General features: G+C 49.5%; 1 protein-coding gene and 1 long non-coding RNA gene across 2 annotated transcripts; one reads left to right on the forward strand and one right to left on the reverse strand.

Moving 5' to 3' along the window:
* Positions 1-883: 883 nt before the first annotated feature.
* Id2 (inhibitor of DNA binding 2) lies at positions 884-2615 on the forward strand (the record flags this gene model as incomplete). The annotated part of the gene is given in 3 exon segments (NM_001281578.1): positions 884-1288; positions 1562-1625; positions 2556-2615. Coding segments are annotated over 2 exon segments (405 nt in total). The 3' UTR covers positions 1619-1625; positions 2556-2615.
* Positions 2616-5988: 3373 nt separating this feature from the next.
* On the reverse strand, positions 5989-13918 carry LOC110343091. The gene is made up of 3 exons (XR_002385293.2): positions 13301-13918; positions 12508-12552; positions 5989-6226 (listed from the first exon to the last, which is right to left on the reverse strand). It is a non-coding gene; the product is annotated as an uncharacterized LOC110343091 (long non-coding RNA).
* Between the last annotated feature and the right edge of the window lie 2883 nt (positions 13919-16801).

Consider the following 16801-nt stretch of genomic DNA (forward strand, 5'->3'; position numbering starts at 1 on the left):
GAAATCACGATTTGTGCATAATTAATCGCGTCTCTTTGCCACCTACACTGAAGGGCACAGACCAAGGGCAGTGTATGTAAACGGAGTCCAGTGCACAAACCCTACTAATGACCCCCGATTAATGGAGTCATTATACCAACCCTGCCTCATTCTTGGGGGGCGGAGGGGGGGGAAAGAATCCAGAACGTGCTGGGTCCCTCGGGGCTCCTCTGCGGTCTGAGGGAGACCGCACAGTGTTCGCTACAACACTCCTGTCACCGAGTTTCCCAGAAGGCCTCCCGCGTTGCTCCAAGTTGCAAAGCCCCACGCTAAACCTATCCTGAATGTGTACCTGGGTAGTTCTTTTCCTCCCCCTCTCAAACAAAGCTTTTCTTGACCTTAAAAGAAGGAACTCGCTCTGCAAACGTGACTTCCTAACGGCGCGCTTCTTTTCCCTTCAGCAAAGGTCGCTGTCTTCCCTGACGCTAGCGACCTATGACTTCCCCTCTGCTGAGCGGAGACCTTGGGGCAGCAGGCAGCCCCCGGGCAGGGATGGCTTGCTCCAGGCACACCCCCAGGGCGGGGGGGGGTCCTACCGCTCTGGGGGTTGGAATCAGGCGTGCACATTTGCACACCCGGGCCCCCTGGTCTACCAGCGCACACTGTACTCAATTTACCACCCCAGCTGGGCTCGCGCGCGCTCCTCCCACCCCACGGGCATTGGCTGCAAACACGGAAGGACCGAGCGCTCGCACTCACCAATAGGAGAGCTCACCCGGCATGATGGACGGGACGCTTTCCACCAATGGCGGCTGAGGGATGCCGGATCGAGTGGCCCGGGCGAGTGCACATAAAAGCCGCCCCGCCCGGCTCGCGCTTCATTCTGAGCCGAGCCAGGTGCCGCGCAGCCAGCTCAGCCCCCTGCGGCGGCTCCCTCCCGGCCTCTCCTCCTAAGAGCAGCATGAAAGCCTTCAGTCCGGTGAGGTCCGTTAGGAAAAACAGCCTGTCGGACCACGGCTTGGGCATCTCCCGGAGCAAAACCCCGGTGGACGACCCGATGAGCCTGCTCTACAACATGAACGACTGCTACTCCAAGCTCAAGGAACTGGTGCCCAGCATCCCGCAGAACAAGAAGGTGACCAAGATGGAAATCCTGCAGCACGTCATCGATTACATCTTGGACCTGCAGATCGCCCTGGACTCGCACCCCACGATCGTCAGCCTGCACCACCAGAGACCTGGACAGAACCAGGCGTCCAGGACGCCGTTGACCACCCTGAACACGGACATCAGCATTCTGTCCTTGCAGGTGAGACTCGCTCGCCAGTACCCCGCTGTCCCTGAGCTACGGGTCGCCCGACCTGTCACTCTTAAAAGCCCGGGCTCATTAACTTTATTTTTAAGGAAACCGTGCATCGAGCCTCACGTGAGATCGCTTCTTAAGTTCTTCTGTGTGGGCTGCGTCTGGATCTGCCTTGTAGCTTGAACCTGTTAAATGGGACTTGGCACTTTCGTAAAAGGAGGAGGGAGGCTGTCTTTTAAGATTGTCTAATATCCTGCCTTTTATCCTCTCTCTCTCCAGGCATCTGAATTCCCTTCCGAGCTTATGTCCAACGATAGCAAAGTACTCTGTGGCTGAATAAATGGTGAGTGTTTGCGGGTGTCTCCTCCTGTGTGCGCGTTTTGCGTTTTGGTAATGTGTTTGTGTGCGTCTATAAAATGTTTGATTTGGTAAATGCATGCCTACTTCGCTGTGTTATGGGTGCCTCTTGTCTTACCAAATAGGCATGAAGGGGCTTGTAGCTGTGGTAGCTCGGGATTACAGAACATTTGCCTTTAAAAGAGAAAGAAAGACAGACAGACAGACAGGCAGAGAGAGAGAGAGAGAGAGAGAGAGAGAGAGAGAGAGAGAGAGAGAGAGAGAGAGAGAGAGAGAGAGAGAGAGAGAGAGAGAGAGAGAACTTATGGCAGGACTAAGTGTTATTACTGGCTTTTGTGAGCCCAGCGGTGGTACAGTGAGGTACGAACCTCGGCTGTAATTAATCTTATCGCCACAAATTCCATAGTGATTCTCCTTTCCCAAAACTGCTGAGGTTTCTCTAGCCAGCTGAGGATTGCTACGCTGAGCCTTGCCCTCTGCTCTGGGATCCAGATTTCCCTATCTGTTGACCAAAGGACTGTTTTCAATCAAATAATTGGTACAAGAAGCATACTGGCGCCTGTAGCGGGCTGTTAGAGATCCAAACAGGAGACTGGGTTTGGGAAGTTTCCCCCTGAGTCTCTGCTGTTTTAATGTTTAATTTGTGCTGTGGAGGCCGGGTATGTGTGTTCTGCATCTGGACGCCAGGGTTTGGTTTAAATGTTCAAACTGCGGCTTTCCTGGCGCCAGGCTGCCCGCCCGCCGCTGCCCTTAGGTTACTTACTCCTAAGCTGCTTTTCTCTCCCAATCTCTTGCAGGCATCTGGGGACTGTTTTCTTTTTACTTTCTCTTTTTCTTTTTTGCACAACAAGAAGTCTACAGGATCTGTTAAGTTGCTGAACTTTTTGATTTTTTTTCTTTCCAACCATTTCACCAGGAGAACAATTTGAATGGACCTTTTTAACAAGAAAAGCAAACGGAAGGAAAAGGGAGAGTGACCATCTTCCCCAGGAGTTCTCCGGCCCGGACTGTGATACCGTTATTTATGAGAGACTTTCAATGCCCTTTCTACAGTTGGAAGGTTTTCTTTATATACTATTCCCACCATGGGGAGCGAAAACGTTAAAACTCACAAGGAATTGCCTAATCGAAGCAGACTTTACCTTTTTCCAAAGGTGGAGCGTGATTACCCGAAGGACCCAGTATTCGGTTACTTAAATGAAGTCTTTGGTCAGAAATGGCCTATTTGACGCGAGCCTACTGAATGCTGTGTATATATTTATATATAAATATATATAGAGAGTGAAACCTTGTGGACTCTTTAACTAGAGTTTTCTTGTATAGTGGCAGAAATGCTCATTTCTGCATAAAAATGTAATGACGTACTTCTGCTAAACTTTTTATAAAAGTTTAGTTGTAAATTTAACCCTTTTATACAAAATAAATCGTGTGTCTATTGAATGTTGATGCTTGCTTTATTTCAGAAACCAGTGCTTTGATTTTTTTTATGATGCTATGTTATAACGGAACCCAAATAAATACCAGTTCAAATCTATGTAGACTGTATTAAGATTATAATAAAATGTGTCTGAAGTCAATACCTGGACTCTGAATGGTTTTTGAGATGGCCAGTGCTTGTTTGGGCCACATCCTTTTCACTGTCCGTCCCCCCACTTATCATACAAGTGTTCCAGGCTAGCCCAGCAGAGCAGACATTGTTGCTGTTAGAGATCGTGGGGACTACACACTAGCAGTTTGGTTCTGAGCCTGTGTGTTGGGACAGGGCTTAAAACAGGATTTGTGTCATTGACAGTCCACAAGGACTAGTGTCTGGGTGTCTGGAAAGACACTTGAAGCAAGATCCAGATTTAGAGGGAGAAGAGAAGGGGCCTCGACTGTCATGTTTGCCCCTGGGGATTAAGCTGTCATACCTGACCGGAACTCCCCCTCCCCCTCCACCTGTGGCTCACCCAAGCCTGCCTGGGCCAGCTGCTTTCCCAGTCCCATGGCTATTAAGTGCGCCTCACCGGTGACAGCAGAAGGAAGGTGCTAGAGATGGATAAGTCCCTCCCACTCACCAAAAAAAAAAAAAAAAGTAACACCAGTATTTCCACCTGCCTCTCTGATCGCTGAGGACACCGGCCATCGATTTAACTATGCATATACTACGGGTGTTTAGATTCTGTCCCCAAGTTGGCAGTGACGTGTGGTGGGGTGTTTCTGGAAGATGGCACAGTCTACAGAAAGGATGGGACAAGGGGCACCAGTGTGCATGCCTCACCTGGTGCCACTTTCTAGGCCAAGCAGGTGTTTGGGTGGCGCCTGCTAGTCTGCTTTGGCTGAGGTCTTTCCTGGCCCCTGACACCAAATCCATCACGGAGAGTGGAGGAGGGGCAGCTTCGGTTCCGGTGGTCCCGCCTCTTTCCTGCGGGGCAGGTTTCGTCCTTAATGATTACACCAGGGCATGCAAGCTTTGGCCCTTACACCTGGGCTGGAGACTGCCCAGGCGGCCGAGGCAGCGGCCCAAAATACTAGTCACCTGTTGCTTACCATAGCCCCTGTGTGTGCACACCCGGCCAACCCAGCATGCGCGGCGGCCCCGACCTCCCCCAAAGCGGGAGGGAAGCACCAGTGCAAGTTGCTGCCCCACCCCTAACCTCAGCCCGGTGACTGCCCCTTCTCATCCTCTGCCTGGGTGGCAGTGGGGACCTGACCCTGTAGTGCAACCGTGCTATCTTACGACAGGGCCCTTCGGAGCACCTGTAGGGTCGTTGGACAACTAACACCGCTCGCCACACGTGAATGACTCGCCGCAGCTCTGGAAAAGTGGAACCTTTTTGAGGGGACGTGTGACTGCAGGTGATCGCGCCATGGAGGCCGAGTGCCACCTGCTGGCAAACATGAGGATCGCTGCTGGCGCCGGGCGCGGGTGCTGGGAGCAGGTGACTTGGTCTGCAGCATTATCCTGGCCATGTAACCTTCTAGAAATGATGTCATCCTTAAAGACTCTGCCTCTAGCACGTGTACGTAAAACCGTTCCACCCCCCAGAAGGCTTTAGCAGCAAGTTGCCCCTCCTGTCTCTACCTTTGCCTTTAACGTTTACTTTTCCTGAATTGTTTCCCCCTCCACTGTGTAAGATGTGGGTCCAGACGGTTCGTGTGCAGTTGACCAATTTTTGAAATTTTTCTTTCGACTTATTAATTTTGGTAATATTGAGAATTTAAAATCATAACACAGTGGCAACATTTTCATACTTCATTTGTTCTTTTTTTTTTCATTACATAAGTTTTAAATTTCCTTTCCCTGATGTATTTGATTTGCAGTACTGGGAACCAAACCTAAGGTCTCAGCTACCGCCTGAGCCCTTGATGGTATTTTTCTCAGCAAGCTCTCTCTGTTCTTAAACAAGGTGTTGTTTCTAAAATAACTCTGACTCCAGCATGATGCCGGACTTGTTGTTTGGTTTTGTGGCTATATCTACCACAGATCCAGTTAAACCCAGGATTTTATTTGTAATTTTGAGAAATAAAGGAGACTTTTTCCTTGTGCTACCCTACACTCGGTTTTAGAACGAAGGACGAGAGTGGTCAGTTTGTTCTCAGTGCCCAATGCTGGGGTCAAATCCTAAAGGGAAGGACAGCTAGTCCTTCCACGGTACAGAAACTGGTCCCGGATGTGTCACACAGCCAGGCTGTGGACAAACCACTTCCGTCTGTCATTGCTTCCAGGTAGAGCCGATCCAACAGCAATAAGTTTAGTACTCTTTCAAGCTGGTGGTGGGGCACGCCTTTAACCCCAGCACTCGGGAGGCAGAGGCAGGTAGATCTCTGTGAGTCCAATACCAGCCTAGTCTATAATGAGTTCCAGGAAAGACAGGGCTACATAGAGGGACCCTGTCTCAAACAACAACAACAACAACGAAAAAAAAAAAACCCAAAATGATGAAATTCTAAAATTCAGTGATCCCTTACCCTGGAACTACACAATCCCCCCTCAGGTACCTTTGGAGTTCTCATCACTTGTGTTAGAAGGAAGGCTCCAGGCTTTGGGTGTCTCTGTGGCATGAACCCACCTGGACTTTGACACTTTTTTCCCCTGTCTTATGATGGAGCACAACACAGCTATTCCCTGGGAGCTCCCTGAGGCCATGCTTTCCTGAAGCAGAGCGATGACAGTAACCTATAGAAGACCTTGACCCTAAGTGTCATAAACAGAACACTCAGGCTGATAGCTAGCCCTCTGGTGACAACAGTGAGCCTGAGAATTGTCCCACACAGAAGGAGAAGGGGGTCAGAAGACCCTGGCCTGAGAGGCCAGTCAACACCCCCATCCCCCTCCCCCCACCCCCCCACCCCCGCCACCAACGGGCTTCCAGGTAGACCCCTGCCTGTGCATTGTCTATGAGCTGGTAAGTAAATAATTGCAATAAACCCTTTATGGAATCTCTAATCTATGAGCGCCCTCTATGTCCACCTGCATAGACATTTCTTTACATCTCCCAGGAGGAGTCACACAGCACATGTTAGACTTGCAGTGGCAGCAAGATGCTCCAAGAAGCCTAGGACTGGTCATTCTGTGTCGTGAAGTGGGCACCATGAAGAGATTTCCTAAGGGGACACACAAAGAAAGGACAGAGAGTCAGCGAGCACTGTGCAATTGAAGACAAGATGTGGCAGGCTGGGGAGGCAGACTGTACAAAAACAAGAAGCATTAGCCTGGTCTGAGACAGGCCAATAAAACAGTCCGTCTCCGGGGCATGTCCCCTTGGAAACGTGTGTCTGCCTCTTCACTGCACGGCACACCCAGAGGCCCCTCCTGTGGATACTTTGGGGTCGGGCATTTCCTGGTAGCAAAGATAAACAAGGCCAACTTAAACTGGCACTGGGCATAAGCTACGTGAGTGTGACTGTCCCTATTTATCATCTCACAATGTATGCATGGATGGGTCCTACATATGCTTGAAATTATGGATATATGCCCACCGTCCTAAATTATGTAACAGCTCATCTATCAATCAGGTTAGGATCAACCCCATTCCCAAACCTTCCGATCACCTCCTCCCTCCACCTAGATTCATTAGAAGGCAAAACAAAACAAAACAAAATCCTATGAAGAACCCAGAGCTTACTCTGGCCAACCTCCATTCTGCACAACGTAGCCTATGCTAAACTCTGACTTTTCCTAACTGTACACGTGAATAAATGACCCCTGTGTTTTGTCCAATCTGTTGCTTCAGACACCAAGAACCTGGACTTTTGTGTCAAGGTGCACATACCCCAGCCCACCTCAGCACAGGAATGGAGCACTTCTCAAATTCACATCCGACGACTGCTCTGATCCGGAGTTGGGACACAAAGAGTTAATTAAGATTGAATTAAGATTGGGGCGGGGGTGGCACCCTGACTACCTGACTGACAAAAGTGAAGTTTTTTTTTTTTGGTAGAGAGAGAGAAAGAGATAGATAGATAGATAGATAGATAGATAGATAGATAGATAGATAGAGAAAGAGAGAGAGAGAGAAGGCACAGAATCCTCCCATTTCGTGGCGGGGTGAGAGGCACTTATACTTTGAAGCCCTAACCGACCCTGCAGACATCGCACCGTGTAGGATAAGCAGCCTATACAGAGAAGATGAAGATCAAAAGGCAGAACTAAACAGGGCCTACAGGATGAACAGCAGCAAAGTGATTAGAAAAAAGACATTGACTGGAAACAATTCATTAATGAAAACAAACAAACAAACAAACAAATAGTTTAAAAAAACAGTTGAAGGGTTACGTCTCAAGCCCTGGGACAAATGGCCCAAGGTGTCTATTTAACGTTTCAAAGCAGACCTGGCCCCCAGGTTCTCCCAGCATCCCCCACTCCCTACCTGTTACGGGGTGTGGCTGGCCTACCCCATCCTCTACCCATCCCACAACTCTCCAGCCTGGGGCTGGGCTGCCCTCCCTCCAGAGCTGCCCTCTGTATAATCTGGACATTTTGGTTACCGGTCCCCTTTGTACCCTTTGCCCTCTCAGGGCTGCGCCTGGTTCCCACCCTCCCCCTTCTCCTCCCCCCTCCTCACTTGGCTCAGGGTCATGCTCACCCTGGACTCTCCCAGAAGTCCCTGCCTCTAGCTACACACTCCCTCTCACCTACAAGAAACTTTCTCCTCCACCGTTCGAACCTAGGTGCAGTCCTGTCCTCCTTTTCTATTTCTCTTTCTCATTCAATGAGAAAACCATACACACACACACACACACACACACACACACACACACACACACACACACACACACAGAAACCCGCCATTTAAAAGCAGTAAGATCCCAAAGAGAATAAAATGGGATATAGTCACTGAAACTCAAAACTCCATGCCCCTGTTAAAAATCCAGGTTAGGAACTACTGAGGGAAGGATGGATGAACTGGAAGACAGGCCTGAGGAACCCGAACACAGGAGAGAGACATCGCAAAGCGAGAGGCACAAGGAGGGGCGTCCGTGAGGAGAGAAGAGAGCCATGTGAGGAGGGCTGGGCCGACAGCCGCAGCTAAGGCCTCTTCACAGGCAGCAAGTGAGTATTAGGCATGTCTGTTCTTAATCAGGGTAATTGTCTACACATCCAACTGTACAATAAAATGCCCATAGGAAACAAACACAGTTTGTCTCACAGGCTAAGAACACCCCTCTCCACACCTGCAACTGTCCTTGGTGGACTTCACCGCCCTGGCATCTCCGGTATGCCGGGACTTCCCCTGCGACTGAGGCTCTACCAATGGCCTTCTCCACTCTCTTCAGGGACTCCAACCCTGCCACCTGGTGCCAAACCTCGGCTTCTCTCCACAACCCCTTCAATACTCCAGATTTCTTCAGTGCTGCCAAGACCACTACCACGTGGGAGAGACCACACATTACCAGGTCAGCCTGTGATGCTCTGGACCACAGCTCTGACTACTGACCCTAAGGAAATTCTTTCTTCCCAGAAGATCTTTACCACAGTGATGCTTTAGGAACTCAAACACAGGTCACAGAGGAATGCCATTACTCAATTTTATTTATTTATTTTTATTTTTTTATTTTTTGAGACAGGGTCTCACCATGTAGTTTAGCTGGCCTGGGACTTACAGAGATCTAACTGCCTCCTCTGGAGTACTAGGACCAAGGGTACACACTGCCACTCAAGCTCAGCTTGCTTTCTTTTGTTTTGTTTTTTTGGTTTTTACGAGACAGGGTTTCTCTGTATTGTTTTGGAAACTGTCGGTCCAGCCCGGCCTCGAACTCACAGAGATCCGCCTGCCTCTGCCTCCCGAGTGCTGGGATTAAAGGCATGCACCACCACCGCTCGGCTCAGCTTGCTCTCTTATACATCCTAGAACCGCCTGCCCACAGTGGGTTGGAACTTCAGTCATTAATCAAGAAAATGCCCCAAGGCATGTTTCTCAGGCCAATGTGATAGAGGCAAATTTTTTCAGAGATGCCCTCTTCCCAGAGGACTCTAGTTTACATCAAATTGAGGAAAACTGTCCTGTAATGCTACATATGCACCTGTTCATTAGCCCCGCTGACCCTAACCTAGAAATCTACCCAGAAGTTACATTTGCCCAACTATGAATTAATACTATACCAGGTTAATGGATTTAGCATCTTTTCCCTTCTTCCTGTTTGTTTTCTCCTCATGATTTTCTGTGGGGTTGTGGGGGCATGGAGTCACACTATGTAACTCTGACTAGGCTAGAATTCATTATGTAGCCCAGTCTGGCCTTGAACTCACAGAGGTACACCTGCGTCTACCTCCCAAGTGCTGGGTTTACAGGTGTGAGTCACCAACGCCCAGTAGGGGCTCACACAACACAGCTCCAGCCTGTGTCCCCAGACACCTGCTCTCAGGGCAAAGGATTGCAGAGAAATCAGACCTCATGTCGCAGCAATGATGTTAGCAGTGACGGTGGAATCGTTGTGCGTCTACTGTAAGATAAAGATGTGGTTGGTGTTACCAGTACCCAAGACTTTCCTCATGAGAGAAATGAGGGCCATGTAAAGTCTCACCACTGAACTGAAAGTGTAAGCCAGTTAGCTGTTTTCTGTTTGTCCTGGAAAGTACGTTTCTAGTTGGCCACTGAAAACGCTTAGGCTGCAAAGTCAGTGTTATCTGCAGCCTTTTGCCTAGGAGAAAGCAGCTTGCTGGAGAGATATGCCTGACCTGCAGAGTGCATGAAAAGTTCAGTTAGGATCAAGAGGAGGGAAAAGGGAAAGAGCTCTTCGGGTATTCACAGAGGTTTAACGACATCAGCTAGTTGTTGTTGCTACTGCTTCAAATGTAGCTCAAAAACTGTAATTGCCGGTGGTGGTGGTGCACGCCTTTAATCCCAGCACTAGGAAGGCAGAGGTAGGGGGATCTCTATGAGTTCAAGGACAGCCAGAACAGCCAGGGCTGTTACACAGAGAAACCCTGTCTCAAAAGAACAAACAAACAAAAAACAACTGTGGTAGTGGTCTTATTCTCACCCAGTGGGATTGACACACACACACATGTAGAGGTAGGAGAGAATTTTGTGGGGTGAGTCCTCCTCTTCCACCTTTACGGGGTACGGGATTCCGGGAATAGAACTTAAATCTCCAGGATTTCATAGGAAAGATTTTATCTGTTGAGCCCTCTTGCTGACCCCCAACTTACCCTAAAACTGGATGACTAAGGGGGATAATGAACCGTTCACCGCCCCCACCTGCCCAGGGTGAGCTGTTAGGCTCCGGATGGTGAAACACTTGATACCAGAAGCCAGCTTGTTGAATACAGTAAGTCAGACGCAGAGGGCTAAAAGGTGTGTGATTTCTCCCATGTTTGGAAAGGAGAACAACAGCAAGGGTAACAATAATGGTATGACAAGTTGATGACAAGGACTACTAGAGAAGGTTAGGAGGGGGCAGAATAAAGAGGAGGACAGAGAGCGGAAGGTAAAAACCAAACTAGCTCTGGGTCCTCCCTCACTCCCCCGCCACACACACACACACACACACACACACACACACACGCACGCACGCACGCACGCACGCACGCATGCATGCACGCACGCACGCAGAGACTCTCTGGTCCCCTTAGGCAAGGCTCTAGCTGTGGACAAGTCACTGACTCCATTGTTCACTCCAGGCAGGTTGACCTTGACTGGCAGGTCTCCGAGTTCCTTCAACACCTGACAAGAGGCTGTGTAGCTACCTCAGGTCCCCACCGTGAGTCCCACCAAAGGAAGGCAAAAAGCAAAAGTGGCCCAGACCTAGAGAAGTCCTTCCCCTGCATCCGCACTCCCCCAACCCCCCCACCCCCCCTTGGCCATTTGCAGGACACAATGCACATGGGTGCATCTGTCAGAGTGGAGTTTGACAGAGTTCTCCACCTAGAGGCTGTATTGTAAACTTTGTTTCACAAACAAAATATTGTTTTGTAAAATGTAATTTTAAGATATATTTTATTCACGCCCCCTACTGTCCCCCCCTTGTGCTGCCCCGCATCCCCCATGCTTTGAGGCTGCATGCATTCATTCCATCACTCTTATCCTTCCCTCCCCTCCTCCTTTAGACCTCTTCTTCCCCTCATGGTCTCCTTTCTAGTTCATGCCTCACACACACACATACACATACACACGTGCACACATGCATGAACAGACACACATTCATAAACACACATATACACATGCATGTACAAACACACATGCATGTACACACGAACACATGTGAAAGGTAATACATGCACATACACACATGTGCACACACACATGAACATGTCTATCTAGAGCCCTCATGTGAGGGAAAGCAACTGAGTCTTCCATCAGCTTCAAAGCCAGCAACAAGCGGCTTCATGATTCTGGAAAAAAGTTCACCAAAACTTGAACATCTCCTCAAACTCTGTCTCAAAACTCCCACAGAAGCAAAGCCAGGCACAGGAAGGAATGGCCATTCTTAGTGTCCTGATTTTATCGGAGCTTCCTGAAGCTAATCAATTAAAAAAATGCACACATTAAAAACGTCGATTGCAGCTGGGCATTGGTGGTGCACTGTTGGGGAAGTCCTTTGTCGATAAAGTACTGTTGAGCCAATAGGAATCTAGTTAGGTAGGACTAGGAGTCCAGGAGGATTCTGGGAAGGAGAAACAAAGAGAGTCGACATGTAACGCCATGGGGTAGGAAGCCCGGAACTATTCTCCGGTAAGAGACATACTTAGATTAACAATTATGGGGTAATTACTTAAGTCAGAGCTAGCCAGTAAGAAACAAGCAAGGCCAACAGCTTCATAATGAATATAGCCTCCTGTGTGTTTATTTGGGGACTACAATGCGGCAGAGCCCAGGCGGCTGGCGGGGGATAAACCAAAGCAGCTAGCAAAGAAAAAGCTTCTCTTAACAGTGCACGCCTTTAATCCCAGCACTCGAGAGGCAGAGGCAGGCGGATCTCTGTGAGTTCGAGGCCAGCCTGGTCTACAGAGCAAGATCTAGGACAACCTCAAAAACAATACAGAGAAACCCTGTCTTGAAAAACCAAAAAGCAAACAAACAAAAACGTCGATTGAAATTGTAACTCCCTAGAGTAAAAATTTTTTAAAGTGAAAAATCTTGTTTGAATTTAATCCAAGCTGATTGATCTGATCTGAAATGCCCTCACTGAGAACTAATTTCCACTCTTTCCTGATGATGGTTTCTGAGAGTCCTCTAGAGGCAAATATGTAATCTGTGCTTGCAAACATCAGCTGATAGGAAGTAATCCCAGCCATGTGGGTGGGGCCGCACGCAGACACTGCCCCCAGGGACACCCCAGTCCTACAGAGACATGCAGCAAAGAGACAGAGGTCGATGGAGAGAAGCAAATGAAACGCCTTGAAAGGAAAAGTCAGTGGCCAGAAAGAAAAATTCACCACTTACCCAGAGTACCACATTAGATGGATGTTTCCCTAGGTCAACTGTGGTCTGAAAATGGTAAATGGAAAATTCCAGAAATAAGTCATAGCTCTAAATAACTTTAGCACCGAATGTTATGATTGTCTTACTTACTAGTTAAACACATGCACACTGTGTCTCCCTGAGGTGACCTTACCACGCTTATGTCTGTGGTGGAAAACACAGAGTACCTGGGGCTCCACTCCAAGTTTCTGGGACTCACCTAGGGTCCTGAACCACACCCATAGAGGACAACAAGGCAGATGTCACCAGGACTCTTTAAAAAAAATGATTCTTGGGGAATTTCATATCATGAACCCCAATCCTGCTCACCTCCCATCCATCCATATCCTTCCCTCACCCTTGCAGCATCGCTCTCCAACAGAAACCCCGAAAATCAATTAAAAACAACACACATGCACACACACACACTCACACACGCATGCACGCACACTCACACACGCACGCACACTCACTCACACACGCACGCACGCACACACACGCACACACACACGCACACACATGCACGCACGCACACACACTCACACACGCACACATGCACGCACACACACGCACTCATGCACGCACATGCGCACACACACACACAGCGCCACCTCTCTCCATCTTTCCAACACCTCTTCATTCACCCTGGTGACCTCAAGAGCTTCGGTGTGTCACTAAGTATAACCTTTTGTCCAATCAGCCCCGCCCACAAAATGTCCTTTGCAGTGAGTCACTGTCTGGTTCAAGGCCTCTGCCACACGCTTTGGACCCTCACCAAAACTCCTCTCAGATATCCCGTGGTTCCCGGAGTCATGGAGATCCCGTGGCCATCGTTCCTCAGGGCCAGTCTGTTGACGCACTCCAGCAGGTCATAGACGTGGTGATGTCAGGGTGGGCCACCCCAAGGCCCAGGACGTGGGTCTGGGTGGTAGCTGAGCTGGGTGTCAGGGTCACCGGGACCACCTCCTCGGGTGAGCAGCGCGGCCAGCTCTCCTAGGCCATGCCGTAGGGGCACAGCCTCCTGAGGCTTTCTGTCTGTCTGTCTGTGGTTCCCAGAAGCCCCACCCCACACTTCATCATCCCGGCCTGCGGTGCAGCACCCGCTCCAGAGGGCAGAACAGAGAATGGCTGCCCCTCGCCCAAGCCAGTAACGAGCCTGCTCTCTCCACCACACCCCAAGGGCTGGAGGTATTCCCTGCAGCGCTTTTCTGGTGACCCGTTAGCGTTCGAGGATTCGTTGACAATTGTGTCCTCCGGCCGGGCACAAGACGTTTGAAGGTTCAAGACTGCAAAGGCAGCAGTGTGGCGCCTCAAGACGGTGACAAGGGGCAGGGGACAGCACCGCAGGAACCGGGCAGGCTGGAGAAGTCAGAAGGAGACGCTGGCTGACAGCCTTCCTTGTTCCCTTGCTTAAGGGCGGGGCCCCCTGCAGGGTTCGGCAGGAATAACAGAAGCAAACTGCAGTAGCAAACACCTTTTCCGGGTTTCTCACTCACAATATACCCACCTGCTCGTATACTCGGCTTAAAAAAAATAATTAAAGATAAAGCAGAATGGCAACATTCAAACTCCATATCACAAATTTTGATTCCGTGACAGTTTCACAATACTTGAAATCAGTATTAGAATCAAAGGCATGAATAAAATAGCATGTCCCCAAGGTGGCCCTGCAAGGCTGGGTTGTGACGTACAGCATGGGCAGACACAGGTTATCCTGACGGTGATGCTGTGCCTACTCAGGTGTGTGGGGGGGGTGCGTGTGTGAGTACACATGTGTGCATCTCTCTCTGTGTATTTTGGTTGGCTGGGTTTTAAGCAGGGTCTCATGTAGCCTATCCTGTCCTTGAACTTGTAACCCAGGATGAATCTTGAGCTCCTGATTTTTCTGCCTGCACCTCTCATGTTGTAGGGCTACAGCCATGAGCACACCATGCCCAGCGGTCTGGTATCTGAGACAGGGTCCTTAGCCCAAAGGTGACCTCACATTGGCAGTCCTCCTGCCTCTGCCACCCCACACAGCTAGCTTCCGTCTCCACTTTGCTGGGGATCTCTGACTCAAAAGAACCCAGGGGACAGTGGATAAAGCATGACATACAGACATGAGGACCTGAGTTCAGATCCCCAGAGTCTATGTCAAAGCCAAGCAGGTGCCACAGTCACCTGTCACCCCAGTCCTCAGGAGGCAGAGACAGAGAATGTCCAAAACAAGTGGCTACCTAGACTGGTCCATGAGCGAGCTCTGGGTTCAACCGAGAGACCCTGCCTCAATAAATTAAATGGGGAATTGGCAAAGAAGACACCTGACGACACCTTCAAGTCTTCACATGTGTGTGACTACACACATGCAAACACACACATACATACATGCATGCATATCCAACATACATATACACCCCCCCCAAAAAAAGAGCCAAGGGAAGTGCATCCAAGAAACTTAGTAAGCAAGTGTTCAGGTGATGGACGTCTGAGAGGCCAACAGGACAATGCCTCACTTACCAGCTCCGACAGGCTGTCTGCAAAATGGACCAGTTATTAACCTGGAGGTAGATCTTATTTGCAAGAGAAAGCACATTAAGCTAATTTGCTTCCACGTTTGATGTGGGTTGTTTCCTCTCAGGATTTTCATAGCTATAATTACTGTATCGAAACAATTGCTGAAGCCGAATGCCTCATTTACAATATATTTTTATTGTTGTTATCCTGGGAATCAAAAAGAATCCATCTTTCTCAAAACCTCTACCTTTCCACTTTAATCTCCAAGGTTTCTTGCCATAATACTCTTCCACCTTTCATTCTCTGCCTTAGCTGTGAAATAGCACGAGTCTACTTTTGCTAAAACATATACACATACATACGTCTACATGCATATATACATATATGCATACATACGTGCACATGAGGCGCTGGAGAGACAGCCCAGTGATTGAGAACTCTTCCAGCTCTTCCAGAGGACCTGAGTCCAGCTCCCAGCTCCCACGCAGGGCAGCTCACTATTTAACTGCAACTCCAGGAGATCCGATGCCCTCTTCTGGCCTCCAAGGGCACCCGCACGAATGCGCATGTGCCATTCCCCACACATACATGCACCCGGCTCTGCCACCTGCCATGGGTACTTTCGGCTTCTGCACTGTTGAACCCAGGGCCTCACGCATGCTAGGCAAGCACTCTGGCAGCGGAGACACACGTCTCCAGCTTCATCTTCTTTACCCCCGGCATCAGTTTTTAACTTTCCGGTGACTGCCCGTCCAGACAAACTCCAAAGCAGCACAAAAGGCGAGGGCTCGACACTCAGGGCCAGGACTCTGTCCTGGCCCAGTTATTGTTTTATTAGCCAGTCGTTAAAGGATTATAGCTAAGCCTGGTGTTAAAAGTATTACCTGATTGTAAAATGTAGGGGTTGGAGTCGGGTAAGGGTGCTTGTTGTGAAAGCAAGAGGACCAGAGTTCAAATCCTCAACGGCCGCATAAAAAGCCAGGTGTGGTTGGACATGCCTCTCGCCCCAGCATCGTGGGGTAGAAACAGGTGAATCCCAGGATTCTCTGGCCAGGCAGTCTGGCCTGGAGAACTACAGGCACAGTTACAGACCCTTTCTCAAAAAAATAAGGCAAAGAGAATTAGAAGACACTCCATGTGTTCCTCCAGCCTCCATATTCACACGCATGCGCAGACGCAAAACAGCGGGTGAGAAGGAAGCAGCAAGACCTTCCGTGGAGGGCACCAGAGCCGAAACACTGATCTGGGTAAGATCCAGCATGTGCTTCCAGAGATGTCCCCAGACCTCTGAGGAATGTCAGTTTCACACAGCAAAGGTGACTTTGTAACTGGGATTAGGGTATGGACTGGAATGGCAGCTGTGCTGGTTTGAGCAGGAATGGCCCCCATGCAGTGGCGTGTTTGAGTGCTTGGCCTCAAGGAGTGGCACTATTAGGAGGTGTGGCCTTGCTGGAGTGGGTGTGGCCTTGCTGGAGGAAGCCTGTCACTGTGGGGATGGGCTTTGAGGTCTCAGAATTTTCCCAACGGGGAAAAATGGGAAGAGACAAAAGCTGGGGGTGAGCATTTAAAAAAATGACGTTTTTTGACTCCTGAAGCACGAGGACCCACGCTGTGGTTTTCTGGTTTTTTGTTCTTTGTGTGTGCATTGGTGTTTTTGCCCGCATGTATGTCAGGTTCTCTGGAACTGGAGTTGCAGACAGTTGTGAGCTGCCGTGTACGTGCTGGGGATTGAACCCAGGTCCTCTGGGAGAGTGGCCGGTGCTCTTAACCACTGAGCCATCTC

This window comes from Mesocricetus auratus, unplaced genomic scaffold (genome assembly GCF_017639785.1).
Source record: "Mesocricetus auratus isolate SY011 unplaced genomic scaffold, BCM_Maur_2.0 Super-Scaffold_100024, whole genome shotgun sequence".
Lineage (NCBI taxonomy): Eukaryota > Metazoa > Chordata > Mammalia > Rodentia > Cricetidae > Mesocricetus > Mesocricetus auratus.